Raw genomic sequence first — 15,260 nt, 5'->3', positions numbered from 1 at the left:
AAAGAGAGACAAGAGAGAGAGAACGAACAGATAACAGAGATAACACGGCCCGTGTGAACGGGCTTTAGGACTAGTATAAGTATAAAACATATATTTTAGAACTTTACATATAAAGTGCCAAACCATAGCTGAGAGTGTCATAAATAAAATAAGACTTACCCAAAGACACTCATCTACATAAAGTAGATAGCCAAACCAGTACTGAAATGAGAATCAGTAGAAGTAATGGTATATAAAAGTATATCGTCGATCTGAAAAGGGAGGTAGGAGAAGAAATCTCTACGACCGATAACAGATAACCTATGAAATAGATCCCCTAGAGGAAGACCATGGTATTCAAATAGGCAATACTCTCTTCACATCCCTCTGACATTCACTGCACTCTGAGAGGAAAACCGGGCTTCAGCCTGCTGCAAAGCGCATATCAACGTAGAAATCTAGCACAAACTTACTTCACCACCTCCATGGGAGGCAAAGTTTGTAAAACTGAATTGTGGGTGTGGTGAGGGGTGTATTTATAGGCATTTTGAGGTTTGGGAAACTTTGCCCCTCCTGGTAGGAATGTATATCCCATACGTCACTAGCTCATGGACTCTTGTCAATTACATGAAAGAAAGAGCTGATATCTTTAGGGCAATGCCCTACAAAAGGCCCTTTTAAGGGCCTTTGGTAGTTTATTCTAGATTAGGTTTTTTATTTTGGGGTAGTTTTTTTTAATGGGTATTAGAATAGGAATAATGTTTATTATTTTTAATAATTTGTTTGTTATTTTGTGTAATGTATTTTTTTAGGGGGTGTTTGCTTTTTTTGTATCAAAAGAGCTGTTTAACTTAGGGCAATGCCCTACAAAAGGCCCTTTTAAGGCCCCTCAAAAGGCCCTTTTAAGGGCCCTTGGTAGTTTATTCTAGATTAGGATTTTTTTATTTTGGGTTGTTTTTTTGTTTTGTTTTTAAAGGGTATTAGAATAGGAATAATTATTTTTTTTGGATAATTTCATTTTTTTATTTTTTTGTACTGGTAGGTTTTATTATTTTTTTGTAATTTAAGTTTTAGTGTAAGGTAGCTTAGGTTTTATTTCACAGGTAATTTTGTATTTATTTTAACTAGGTAGTTATTAAATAGTTAATAACTATTTACTAACTAGTCTACCTAGTTATAATAAATACAAACTTACCTGTGAAATAAAAATAAAACCTAAGCTAGCTACAATATAACAATTAGTTATATTGTAGCTAGCTTAGGTTTTATTTCACAGGTAAGTATTTAGTTTTAAATAGGTATTATTTAGTTAATAATTGTAAATGTAATTTAGATATATTTTAATTATGGTAAAGTTAGGGGGTTTAGGTTTAGGGTTAGGGTTAGGTTTAGGGGTAGGTGTAGGGGTTAATAGTTTAATTTAGGTTGTTGCGATGTGGGGGGCTGGTGGTTTAGGGGTTAATAGGTTTATTTAGTGGTAGTGATGTGGGAGGCCAGAGGTTTAGGGGTTAATAACTTTAGTTGTGGCGATGTCGGGGAGCGGCAGAATAGGGGTTAATAACTTTAATATAGTGGCAGCGATGTTGGGGTGTGGCGGAATAAGGGTTAATAACTTTAGTATAGTGGTGGCGATATCGGGAGCGGCAGATTAGGGGTTAATACCTTTATTTAGGTGGCGCAATATGGGGAGCGGCAGATTAGGGGTTAATAACTTAGGCAGGTATCAGAGATTTCAGGGGGAGCAGATTAGGGGTGTTTAGACGTAGGGTTTATGTTAGGGTGTTAGGGGTTTACACTGTAGTTTTTTTCCCCATAGTCATCAATGGGGCTGCGTTACGGAACTTTCAGGTGTTAGACTTTTTTCTGACCTGCTCTCCCCATTGATGTCTATGAGGAAAGCGTGCACGAGCAGGTCAAAGCTTAAAAGCACCATATTGCCCGCACAAACCGTTTTTTTTTTTTAAACTTATAATGGCGAGAGTAAGGGGAGAGAGAAAGCAAAAGAGAGGGGGGAGAGAGAGCAAAAGAGAGTGGGGAGAGAGAGCAAAAGTGAGGGGAGAGAGAAAGCAAAAGAGAGGGGGAGAGGGAGAGCAAAAGAGAGGGGGGAAAGAGAGCAAAAGAGAGGGGGGAGAGAGAGCAAAAGAGAGTGGGGAGAGAGAGCAAAAGTGAGGGGAGAGAGAAAGCAAAAGAGAGGGGGAGAGGGAGAGCAAAAGAGAGCAAAATAGAGGGGGGAGAGAGAGCAAAACAGAGGGGGGAGAGAGAGCAAAAGAGAGGGGGGACAGATAGCAAAATGGGTGGTGAAAGAAGCCACCTGGATGGATTCTTTCACCACCCTGCCTTTTTTGGAATCCACCTGGATGCAGCATAAGAAAAAGAGGGGGGGGAGTGAGCAAAAGAGAGGGGAGAGAGAGAGCAAAAGAGAAGGGGAGAGGGAGAGCAAAAGAGAGGGGGGAGAGAGAGCAAAAGAGAGGGGGGAGAGAGAGCAAAAGAGGGGGGAGAGAGAGCAAAAGAGAGGGGGAAAGAGAGCAAAAGAGAGGGGGGAGAGAGCAAAAGAGAGGGGGAGAGAGAGCAAAAAGGGGTGGTGAAAGAATCCACCTAGATGGATTCTTTCACCACCCTGCCTTTTTCGGAATCCACCTGGATGCAGCATAAGCTGCATCCAGGTGGATTCCAAAAATGGCAGGGTGGTGAAAGAATTCGTATCCAGGTGGATTCCAAAAATGGCAGGGTGGTGAAAGAATCCACCTAGATGCAGTGTAAGCTGCATCAAGGTGGATTCCGAAAATGGCTGGGTGCTTCTGTACCACAATAGACTGCCCTTCTGAAAATGGCAGGGTGGTTCTGGGCAGGCTTTCCCACTATTTTTTTTCTAAATTAACCTTAACTCAAAATTAATTACTTGAATTTCACTAGAACTATTTCAATTTACCAGTATTATCAATCAATTTCACAATATGGATTACTAATTTAACAACACATGGTTAGCCAGTATGGGCCAAATATTACAGTTCCAATCTTAACTAACATCCAATAATCTGATAGAATTTCCATACAGATTTAACACTATTGGCAAGCTAATATATTAACCTATACAGCCATAATAAATATTATATAGCCAACTTTTCATACAATTTCTAATATATATTATAGCAACTTCAAATCAATTTATAAGTTTAAAATACAAAATCTCTCTTTTCCTCAATGGTCAATCAAATTACTTAATGCTCAATGTGATTATTATTATCAGGGCCGGATTGGCCTACCAGGATACCAGGAGATTTCCCGGTGGGCTGCAGCAGCTGGGGCTGGAAAGCTACAATTTAAAGGGCTGACTAATGGATGCAACTGGGTTGTAGGGTGCCTATATAACATCAATCTGACATTTGTATTTAATACAAAGTAATATAATTTAATTCTGAAAAAAATATTGGGGAAGGAGTGTCTCAGTTATCACCTTTGAGAAAAATGGGACGTGTGCATTCTACCAACTCAACGGAAAATAGGGCTGGTCTTTATATTTTTCCAGGGCTGCTTTTTATTCCCAGTCCGGCCCTGATTTTTATCTAGAATACCCTGGTTTATGCAATGTTAATTTATAAATACAAATTACACTTTTAAATCACAGCTACAATTAAACTATTGCGATAGAGACTACCTTTACTAAAGTCTATTAAAAATATTTAACAATCGCTATTCGTTACCAGTTAACAAATTTGAGAGTTCAGTCCCCTGTGTTCTTCACTGTCATACAAAGGAAGATTTGCACAATTTTGGAAGTGAATGAGTTGAGCCCAATATTCTCTTAGCCAGAAAGAGGGTTCCAACAGGGTTTGTCTTGCAAGACTGTGTTACACACTTGTGTCAGACAAGCAAAAAGGCAGCTCAGGCAAGCAGGGTCAGTTAAGCCAGTAAGTCAGCAAGAAGAAAAAAAAGGCCCTTCACTTCCTGTGCAAAGAGTTTTTATCTGTGACAAACTCCACCTTCATTTCTGAATCATTCAATAGAAGAAATCTGGGTGTGAACTTATCTCTCACTGGATATTTACTTATCTGCATCTGGCACTTAATTACTGCATTACTTGGATCGACCACTAGAGGGACAGGCCCTTGATATTGAATGAGACATTTCATTTTTAAAATATTAACTGCTTATCAATTACAAAGATATATTTTCTTTAAGTGTCCATTTAAAAACATCTATGATTTCATAATTCTAGTAAAATATTTGGTCGTATATATATGGCCTATCTAAATAGTATGTATTTTTAAGACTAGACATGGGTATAATTTGATATCTGTCAATATATATAATACAAATATACCTATCTAATGAATGCTCCCAGACAATATGCTCTCTATAATATATCTTGAGGGATGTATATTGTACATCTCTTAGTTATATTCAAAGTCATAAACATGCATGTAATTAGAAGTTGAATACTGTTGTATTAATTCATTATATATATATATATATATATATATATATATATATATATATATATATATATATATATATACAGGGCTCAAAATTTCAGGTCGTAAGCTACTAGCCAGGCCAAAATGTTACTCGCCACTTTTGATCCTATCCACTATCTGCCCACACCACAACCACTACTCCACCCCTCTTTGCATATGTTTAGCCATTGTGAAACACATCAGTGTGCATTCATTGTTAAAATATTTTTTTAACTTAAATACTACATACGCCTCCCCTCACTCCTCTCTTCAATCTCTCATTTTACCCTCTTCCTTATCTCTCAGGCCATAAACTTACATTCTTGCTTTTCAAATAAAGATACCAAGAGAATTAAGAACATTTGATAATAGGAGTAAATTAGAACGTTGCTAAAAAATTGCATGCTCTGTCTGAATCATCAAAAAGAAAAAAATTGGGTTCAGTGTCCCTTTAAAGGACCCTGCAACCCCAAGTACTACTGCTTAAAAAAAAGTCCTCCACCAAAGAACATCCATTGCAACACTCTCACACAAACCTTTGCTCCCTCATCAAAAAGTAATCTTCTGTTTGTTTGTTTTTATTTTTGTATCATTTTTTGGATTCTCTTGTTTTACCAAAAAAAAAATTACTTTTCTATTTTCGAAGATGCTGTCAATCTTTATCTTCAGCCTTTTTAGCTCATGACCCCTTTCAGACTTTCTTCTCAAGGCAGGGACAATGTGGGAGAAATCTTCTTGTATTTGTGTTTTTTAATTTAAAGTCCCGATTGGTTAGGTAATTAATTAATTAATTAATTAAACAAAATGAAATGGGAGGATTAAATGTCAGAACTGAGTTCTCCCTGGTTAAAATTATCAAAGCATTTTAATATGTTTGTTGGAATCAATATGACCAGTGCATTAAAATATCTTGTGTATTATTTCAATGACCCATTTTACTGCACTGAGCATGATGTAATAATTAGATGACTTTGGATTTCCAGTTAGCTGTTTTGAGCTCTCCAATAATGAGGAAACAAACTAGTATTTTCATAGGTTGAAGGTATTTATAAAAAAAACAGAATTTATGCTTACCTGATAAATTACTTTCTCCAACGGTGTGTCCGGTCCACGGCGTCATCCTTACTTGTGGGATATTCTCTTCCCCAACAGGAAATGGCAAAGAGCCCAGCAAAGCTGGTCACATGATCCCTCCTAGGCTCCGCCTTCCCCAGTCATTCGACCGACGTAAAGGAGGAATATGCATAGGAGAAATCATATGATACCGTGGTGACTGTAGTTAGAGAAAATAATTCATCAGACCTGATTAAAAAACCAGGGCGGGCCGTGGACCGGACACACCGTTGGAGAAAGTAATTTATCAGGTAAGCATAAATTCTGTTTTCTCCAACATAGGTGTGTCCGGTCCACGGCGTCATCCTTACTTGTGGGAACCAATACCAAAGCTTTAGGACACGGATGATGGGAGGGAGCAAATCAGGTCACCTAGATGGAAGGCACCACGGCTTGCAAAACCTTTCTCCCAAAAATAGCCTCCGAAGAAGCAAAAGTATCAAATTTGTAAAATTTGGTAAAAGTGTGCAGTGAAGACCAAGTCGCTGCCTTACATATCTGATCAACAGAAGCCTCGTTCTTGAAGGCCCATGTGGAAGCCACAGCCCTAGTGGAGTGAGCTGTGATTCTTTCAGGAGGCTGCCGTCCGGCAGTCTCATAAGCCAATCGGATGATGCTTTTAAGCCAAAAAGAGAGAGAGGTAGAAGTTGCTTTTTTAACCTCTCCTTTTACCAGAATAAACAACAAACAAGGAAGATGTTTGTCTGAAATCCTTTGTAGCCTCTAAATAGAATTTTAGAGCACGAACTACATCCAAATTGTGCAACAAACGTTCCTTCTTTGAAACTGGATTCGGACACAAAGAAGGCACAACTATCTCCTGGTTAATATTTTTGTTAGAAACAACTTTCGGAAGAAAACCAGGTTTAGTACGCAAAACCACCTTATCTGCATGGAACACCAGATAAGGAGGAGAACACTGCAGAGCAGATAACTCTGAAACTCTTCTAGCAGAAGAAATTGCAACCAAAAACAAAACTTTCCAAGATAATAACTTAATATCTACGGAATGTAAGGGTTCAAACGGAACCCCTTGAAGAACTGAAAGAACTAAATTGAGACTCCAAGGAGGAGTCAAAGGTTTGTAAACAGGCTTGATTCTAACCAGAGCCTGAACAAAAGCTTGAACATCTGGCACAGCCGCCAGCTTTTTGTGAAGTAAAACAGATAAAGCAGAAATCTGTCCCTTCAAAGAACTTGCAGATAATCCTTTCTCCAAACCCTCTTGTAGAAAGGATAGAATCTTAGGAATTTTTATCTTGTTCCATGGGAATCCTTTAGATTCGCACCAACAGATATATTTTTTCCATATTTTATGGTAGATTTTTCTAGTTACAGGCTTTCTAGCCTGAATAAGAGTATCAATGACAGAATCTGAGAACCCACGCTTTGATAAAATCAAGCGTTCAATCTCCAAGCAGTCAGTTGGAGTGAGGCCAGATTCGGATGTTCGAACGGACCTTGAACAAGAAGGTCCTGTCTCAAAGGTAGCCTCCATGGTGGAGCCGATGACATATTCACCAGGTCTGCATACCAAGTCCTGCGTGGCCACGCAGGAGCTATCAAGATCACCGAGGCCCTCTCCTGATTGATCCTGGCTACCAGCCTGGGAATGAGAGGAAACGGTGGGAATACGTAAGCTAGGTTGAAAGTCCAAGGTGCTACTAGTGCATCTACTAGAGTCGCCTTGGGATCCCTGGATCTGGACCCGTAGCAAGGAACCTTGAAGTTCTGACGAGACGCCATCAGATCCATGTCTGGAATGCCCCATAACTGAGTTATTTGGGCAAAGATTTCCAGATGGAGTTCCCACTCCCCCGGATGAAAAGTCTGACGACTCAGAAAATCCGCTTCCCAATTTTCCACTCCTGGGATGTGGATTGCAGACAAGTGGCAGGAGTGATTCTCCGCCCATTGAATTATTTTGGTCACTTCTTCCATCGCCAGGGAACTCCTTGTTCCCCCATGTTGTCTGATTGAAACCTTATGAATTTGGCCTTTGCTAGTTGAGGCCAAGCCTTGAGAGCATTGAATATCGCTCTCAGTTCCAGAATGTTTATCGGGAGAAGAGATTCTTCCCGAGACCATAGACCCTGAGCTTTCAGGGGTTCCCAGACCGCGCCCCAGCCCACCAGACTGGCGTCGGTCGTGACAATGACCCACTCTGGTCTGCGGAAGCTCATCCCTTGTGACAGGTTGTCCAGGGTCAGCCACCAACGGAGTGAATCTCTGGTCCTCTGATCTATTTGTATCGTCGGAGACAAGTCTGTATAATCCCCATTCCACTGTCTGAGCATGCACAGTTGTAATGGTCTTAGATGAATTCGCGCAAAAGGAACTATGTCCATTGCCGCAACCATCAAACCTATTACTTCCATGCACTGCGCTATGGAAGGAAGAAGAACAGAATGAAGTACTTGACAAGAGCTTAGAAGTTTTGTTTTTCTGGCCTCTGTCAGAAAAATCTTCATTTCTAAGGAGTCTATTATTGTTCCCAAGAAGGGAACTCTTGTTGACGGGAATAGAGAACTTTTTTCTACGTTCACTTTCCACCCGTGAGATCTGAGAAAGGCTAGGACAATGTCCGTATGAGCCTTTGCTTGTGGTAGAGACGACGCTTGAATCAGTATGTCGTCCAAGTAAGGTACTACTGCAATGCCCCTTGGCCTTAGCACCGCTAGAAGGGACCCTAGTACCTTTGTGAAAATTCTTGGAGCAGTGGCTAATCCGAATGGAAGTGCCACAAACTGGTAATGCTTGTCCAGAAAAGCAAACCTTAGGAACCGATGATGTTCCTTGTGGATAGGAATATGTAGATACGCATCCTTTAAATCCACTGTGGTCATGAATTGACCTTCCTGGATGGTAGGAAGAATTGTCCGAATGGTTTCCATTTTGAACGATGGAACCCTGAGAAATTTGTTTAGGATCTTGAGATCCAAAATTGGTCTGAATGTTCCCTCTTTTTTGGGAACTATGAACAGATTGGAGTAAAACCCCATCCCTTGTTCTCCTAATGGAACAGGATGAACCACTCCCATTTTTAACAGGTCTTCTACACAATGTAAGAATGCCTGTCTTTTTATTTGGTCTGAAGATAATTGAGACCTGTGGAACCTTCCCCTTGGGGGCAGTTCCTTGAATTCCAGGAGATAACCTTGAGAAACTATTTCTAGCGCCCAAGGATCCTGAACATCTCTTACCCAAGACTGAGCGAAGAGAGAGAGTCTGCCCCCCACCAGATCCGGTCCCGGATCGGGGGCCAACATCTCATGCTGTCTTAGTAGCGGGAGCAGGCTTCTTGGCCTGCTTACCTTTGTTCCAGCCGTGCATCGGTCTCCAGGCTGGCTTGGTTTGAGAAGTATTACCCTCTTGCTTAGAGGATGTAGAATTTGAGGCTGGTCCGTTTCTGCGAAAGGGACGAAAATTTGGTTTATTTTTAGCCTTAAAAGACCTATCCTGAGGAAGGGTGTGGCCCTTTCCCCCAGTGATGTCTGAAATAATCTCTTTCAAGTCAGGGCCAAACAGCGTTTTACCCTTGAAAGGGATGTTAAGCAATTTGTTCTTGGAGGACACATCCGCTGACCAAGACTTTAGCCAAAGCGCTCTGCGCGCCACAATAGCAAAACCTGAATTTTTCGCCGCTAATCTAGCTAATTGCAAAGTGGCGTCTAAGGTAAAAGAGTTAGCCAATTTAAGAGCTTGAACTCTGTCCATAACCTCCTCATAAGAAGATTCTTTATTGAGCGACTTTTCTAGTTCTTCGAACCAGAAACACGCTGCTGTAGTGACAGGAACAATGCATGAAATTGGTTGTAGAAGGTAACCTTGCTGAACAAACATCTTTTTAAGCAAACCCTCTAATTTTTTTATCCATAGGATCTTTGAAAGCACAACTATCTTCTATAGGGATAGTAGTGCGTTTGTTTAGAGTAGAAACCGCCCCCTCGACCTTGGGGACTGTCTGCCATAAGTCCTTCCTGGGGTCGACCATAGGAAATAATTTCTTAAATATAGGGGGAGGGACAAAAGGTATGCCGGGCCCTTCCCATTCTTTATTTACAATGTCCGCCACCCGCTTGGGTATAGGAAAAGCTTCGGGGGGCACCGGGACCTCTAGGAACTTGTCCATCTTACATAATTTCTCTGGAATGACCAAATTGTCACAATCATCCAGAGTAGATAACACCTCCTTAAGCAGAGCGCGGAGATGTTCCAATTTAAATTTGAATGTAATAACGTCAGGTTCAGCTTGTTGAGAAATTTTTCCTGAATCTGAAATTTCTCCCTCAGACAAAACCTCCCTGGCCCCTTCAGACTGGTGTAAGGGCATGTCAGAACCATTATCATCAGCGTCCTCATGCTCTTCAGTATCTAAAACAGAGCAGTCGCGCTTTCGCTGATAAGTGGGCATTTTGGCTAAAATGTTTTTAATAGAATTATCCATTACAGCCGTTAATTGTTGCATAGTAAGGAGGATTGGCGCACTAGATGTACTAGGGACCTCCTGAGTGGGCAAGACTGGTGTAGACACAGAAGGGGATGATGCAGTACCATGCTTACTCCCCTCACTTGAGGAATCATCTTGGGCAACATCATTATCAGTGGCATCATTGTCCCTACTTTGTTTGTCACATACATCACATATATTTAAATGGGTAGGAACCTTGGCTTCCAAACATACAGAACATCGTCTATCTGATAGTTCAGACATGTTAACAGGCATAAACTTGATAACAAAGCACAAAAAACGTTTTAAAATAAAACCGTTACTGTCACTTTAAATTTTAAATTGAACACACTTTATTACTGAATATGTGAAAAAGTATGAAGGAATTGTTCAAAATTCACCAAAATTTCACCACAGTGTCTTAAAGTCTTAAAAGTATTGCACACCAAATTTGAAAGCTTTAACTCTTAAAATAACGGAACCGGAGCCGTTTTTACATTTAACCCCTATACAGTCCCTGGTATCTGCTTTGCTGAGACCCAACCAAGCCCAGAGGGGAATACGATACCAAATGACGCCTTCAATAAGCTTTTTCTGTGGATCTGAGCTCCTCACACATGCATCTGCATGCCTTGCTTCCCAAAAACAACTGCGCATTAGTGGCGCGAAAATGAGGCTCTGCCTATGACTAGAAAAGGCCCCCAGTGAAAAAGGTGTCCAATACAGTGCCTGCCGTTTTTTTAATACAATTCCCAAGATTAAAATAACTCCTCAAAGTTATAATCTATTAAATATGCTTATAAAGTAATCGTTTTAGCCCAGAAAAATGTCTACCAGTCTTTAAAGCCCTTGTGAAGCCCTTTATTCTTATTAAGAAAATGGCTTACCGGATCCCATAGGGTAAATGACAGCTTCCAGCATTACCAAGTCTTGTTAGAAATGTGTCATACTTCAAGCAGCAAAGTCTGCCCACTGTTTCCCCCAACTGAAGTTACTTCATCTCAACAGTCCTGTGTGGAAACAGCCATCGATTTTAGTAACGGTTGCTAAAATCATCTTCCTCTTACAAACAGAAATCTTCATCTATTTTCTGTTTCAGAGTAAATAGTACATACCAGCACTATTTTAAAATAACAAACTCTTGATTGAAGAATAAAACTACATTTAAACACCAAAAAACTCTTAACCATCTCCGTGGAGATGTTGCCTGTGCAACGGCAAAGAGAATGACTGGGGAAGGCGGAGCCTAGGAGGGATCATGTGACCAGCTTTGCTGGGCTCTTTGCCATTTCCTGTTGGGGAAGAGAATATCCCACAAGTAAGGATGACGCCGTGGACCGGACACACCTATGTTGGAGAAATTTGTTGTCATTCAAAATGATTTATCACAGCTTTTACATTGGTTTGTGCTAGTAGGTGTTATGCAATCCATTGTTATGAATCTGGTATGTTTTTGGCACTAAATCATCCAAAAGACGTCAAACTATTGGATCTTACGTTGTATTATGAAATTTTTTTACATAATGAATTCCATTTATACATAGCTGTAAGAAATTTTGGACAATATTATCTATATATATTGTTTTACCGGATTTCTTTGTTTTCTGCAACTAAAAATTACTAAAATTAGATTACTAAGTGGCTGTTAATGCTAGATATGTTCGGGAACTATAACCTTTGTTTGTTTGTTTATAAAAATGTTTTAGAGGTATTTAACGTGAACTATTTAAAGGGACAGTTAACACTAAAATTGTTATTGTTTAAAAAGATAGATACTGCCTTTACTATTCATTCCCAAGCTTTGCACAAAGAAAATTATATATTAATATACTTTATAATATATTAAACCTCTAGATTTCTGCATGTTTCTAAGCCACTACAGATAGCCTTTTATCACATGCTTTTTTATTTGCTTTTCACAACCGGATACTGCTAGTTCATATGGGCCATATAGATAACATTGTGCGCACGTCCATTGAGATATTTAAGAATTAGCACAACACAGCACTAATTGACTAAAATGCAAGTCAATAGATAATAAATAAAAAGTCATGTGATCAGGGGGATATAAGAAGATGCTTAGATATAAGGTAATCAAAGAGGTAAAAAGTTTATTAAAGGGATAGTAAAGTCCAAATTAAACTTTCATGATTCATATAGGGCATGTGATTTTAAACAACTTTCTAATTTACTTTTATTATCAAATTTGCTTTGTTCTCTTGTTATTCTTAGTTGAAAGCTAAAACTAGTAAGGCTCATAGGCTAATTTCTAAGCCCTTGAAGGCCTCCTCTTATCTGAATGCATTTGACAGTTTTTCACAGCTAGAGGGTGTTAGTTCATGTGTTTCATAAAGATAACATTGTGCTCACACACGTGGAGTTATTTAAGAGTCAGCACTAATTGCCTGAAATGCAAGTCTGTCAAAAGATCTGAGATAAGGAGGCAGTCAGCAGAAGCTTAGATACTAAGGCAATTACAGAGGTAAAAATTATTTTAGTTTTTCAATAACAGTGTTGGTTATGTAAAACTGGGGAAGGTTAAATAAAGGGATTATCTATCTTTTTAAACAATAACATTTTTGGTGTAGACTGTCCTTTTAACCTCACAATGCACAGCGATGCCAGATGTCTTATCTATGATTAGAAATATTGCTTATACATTGTTCTAATACTTGTCTTTAACTACATTGACAATGTGCATATTTGCATTTATTTTTCTTGTAAATGGTAACAGTACTGAGATTACTATCTTTTTCTTGGTTATGTAGACATATGTAATTTCAAACTAAATAAGCATTTTGAAAATGTAATATATATATATTTTGCTAAAAATGCGCTCATTCATAAGCAAAATTAAAACAATAGTTGGTGACAAGGGCATAAAAATTCTCTATAACAATACAAACCAACTGGGGGGGTTTATTACAGAAAAAAGTAAGTCATTCTACTTACCAGTAAAGCATTGATCTTTTTTCTTCCTCAAAAGATTTCCAATCATTTTAATTGAACAGGGAGAAAATTTATCATTGTTGTACTGAGTCCCGTCTGTAGCATAACGATACATCAAATAATTCCCATTACTATTTTCATTTATGATATGTGAACATTCGTCAGATCCGTCATGCTGAAATCATAAAAAAAACACAATGAATAAATTATTATTTATAGCAGATGTCAACTCATAGGTTGTTGTATATGTAGATCCAATATTTATTATAGCTATTGTCAAACATATTGGATATATATACATACTACACATACAGCACACATATACACATACACACACATTACTACACGATAACACAAAAACACATACTTTTTAATTCATGTGCACTTTTTCCAGTTATAAAGTATGAGTCATGAGATGGGTGAAAAAGAGTGAATGAGGGAGTCATACGGAGAGTAAAAGAGAGAGAGGTAGGGAGAGTAATAGAGGGTATGAGGAAGAGAAAGATTTGAGTCACTTAGATGAAAACATTAGAAAAGAAAGCAGCGTGTGTAAGGAATATTGGTGGAGAGCAAGGGGATGAAAGAAAAACTCAAAAGGCTGCTTATAATAATATTAGCATTCAAAATGATTATTTGCGTTAAACAGTCAACAGTAGCAAACAATGGCTTATGGGCACAAATTGGGGATGTTGTATTATTTACAAAAATCAGTCTAGAGGACTGCAAAAAGGATACTGTTTAAGCACACTTATCATCCTCTTGATTATCCTTATATAGTGTGGTAGTTTATTAAAACACACAATTTTATTATTACTTTATTAAAAATGGGTGTATAATTAAAAACATTGTGGTGCCCATCACACGCTTGTGTACAAATCTTATATACAGTATGTCAGTATTTGTCTTGGATCTAATATGATCCCATGATCATATGTATTGGTATGTTATTGAACTTGTGTTTTGTACATGGTTTATACTTAGCAGCAGATCAGGTTCTGATAATCTATCCCTGAAATAATCAGGTTAGATTAATAGATAAGCATGCACTATTTTATATAGTCAGCGTATGTATTATTCTGATATGATGTGTCTCTTATATAGGTACACAGCAGCTTTGATTAATAATCTGTGTGGGTATTGCGCTGATTATTGTTAAGTTTCTGAGCAGTGATGTTTAGCTTTATTTGACCGCCACCTTAAATATTTCCTGAAATTCAATATCCGGTATTCATATGTGAGTGCTAATAGGTTATTTGCAGTCTGTACAGCTATAACTGTCTATTTTGATGCTCAATCTCACAGATATTCTCTGGTAAAATTAAAATTACCCTATTTTGGTTATTATATACGTGAGGTAGGAGAGTAAAAAATTTACCTCCCCTAGTTCTTGAATATGGCTGTCTGTGTACTTATTGTGAAGTCACTCCGTTGTTCTGAGACAGATTCATTTTCTATAAAAGACTTTCACATGATTACAAATGCATCATTAGATCATTATATGGCTTACTCACAGGAGATCCCAAGCTATGGCCCAATTCATGTGCAAGTGCTATATGGATTACTCTTGGTGGTAAGTATTGTCCATATTTTTGTATTGTTATAAGTCCAGTATTCAGTGTTGCCTCTCTATCAGAAATGTTTTTATGTTTGGAAAATTTAGAACATATGCCTCCATTATTTCCTGGAAAAAAAATAAAAATATATATTATTTAATAACTCATGCACCAAAACACAGAATTGCTATATTAAAAAAATCAAATTTTGCCCTGGCAAAAGAAACTCAATCCATTCATTTTGTTTTTCATACATTCACTAATACTCCTAGGTATTTCAAATGCAAACAACAAACATGAATGTAAATACAATGGGTGCAGGGACTATACTATGCAAATAGCTCTAAAGGACTACAACTGGCTGTTACAGTAGATAGATAGATAGATAGATAGATAGATAGATAGATAGATAGATAGATAGATAGATAGATATAATGGGGAGGCTGGTGGTTGAGTCAGTGATATTCAGGATGGAGTGTCAGCAAGCAGAGATGGAGCCATATCATTCTGGTGGTGGCGTTGAGGCAGGAAGTGAGCACAGATGGGAGGGTATTAGGTGTGTATTAGCCTTGCTATGAAGTTCTTGTCAATCTGGGTCTTTTGTACGGCCCTAGAGAGCTCTGGGAGGTAGAGCAGATCAAGTACCTAATCCATGATAATCGCACAAAGATGCATGACTTTGGGGAACTCTGAGATAATGGAACTGATGCTGTTCTCCTCACACCCAACCACCTACCAAATGTATATACACCTTTGACCCAT

At 38.5% G+C, this 15,260-nt stretch overlaps 1 protein-coding gene across 1 annotated transcript in view; it reads right to left on the bottom strand.

The window, feature by feature from the left end:
- The window catches only part of LOC128648022 (disintegrin and metalloproteinase domain-containing protein 10-like), a 140,100-nt gene that overhangs the window by 67,758 nt on the left and 57,082 nt on the right, over positions 1–15,260 (bottom strand). Inside the window, exons 9-10 of the mRNA XM_053700709.1 lie at positions 14,457–14,626; positions 12,949–13,120 (exon numbers count right to left, since the gene is read on the bottom strand). Of these exons, the coding sequence (XP_053556684.1) occupies positions 12,949–13,120; positions 14,457–14,626 (342 nt within the window). The remainder of the gene's footprint in view (positions 1–12,948; positions 13,121–14,456; positions 14,627–15,260) is intronic.

Source organism: Bombina bombina, chromosome 2, assembly GCF_027579735.1.
Source record: "Bombina bombina isolate aBomBom1 chromosome 2, aBomBom1.pri, whole genome shotgun sequence".
Classification (NCBI taxonomy): Eukaryota; Metazoa; Chordata; class Amphibia; order Anura; family Bombinatoridae; genus Bombina; species Bombina bombina.
The sequence above is the reverse complement of the archived record's forward strand: the minus strand, read 5'-3'. Positions and strand labels throughout refer to the sequence as shown.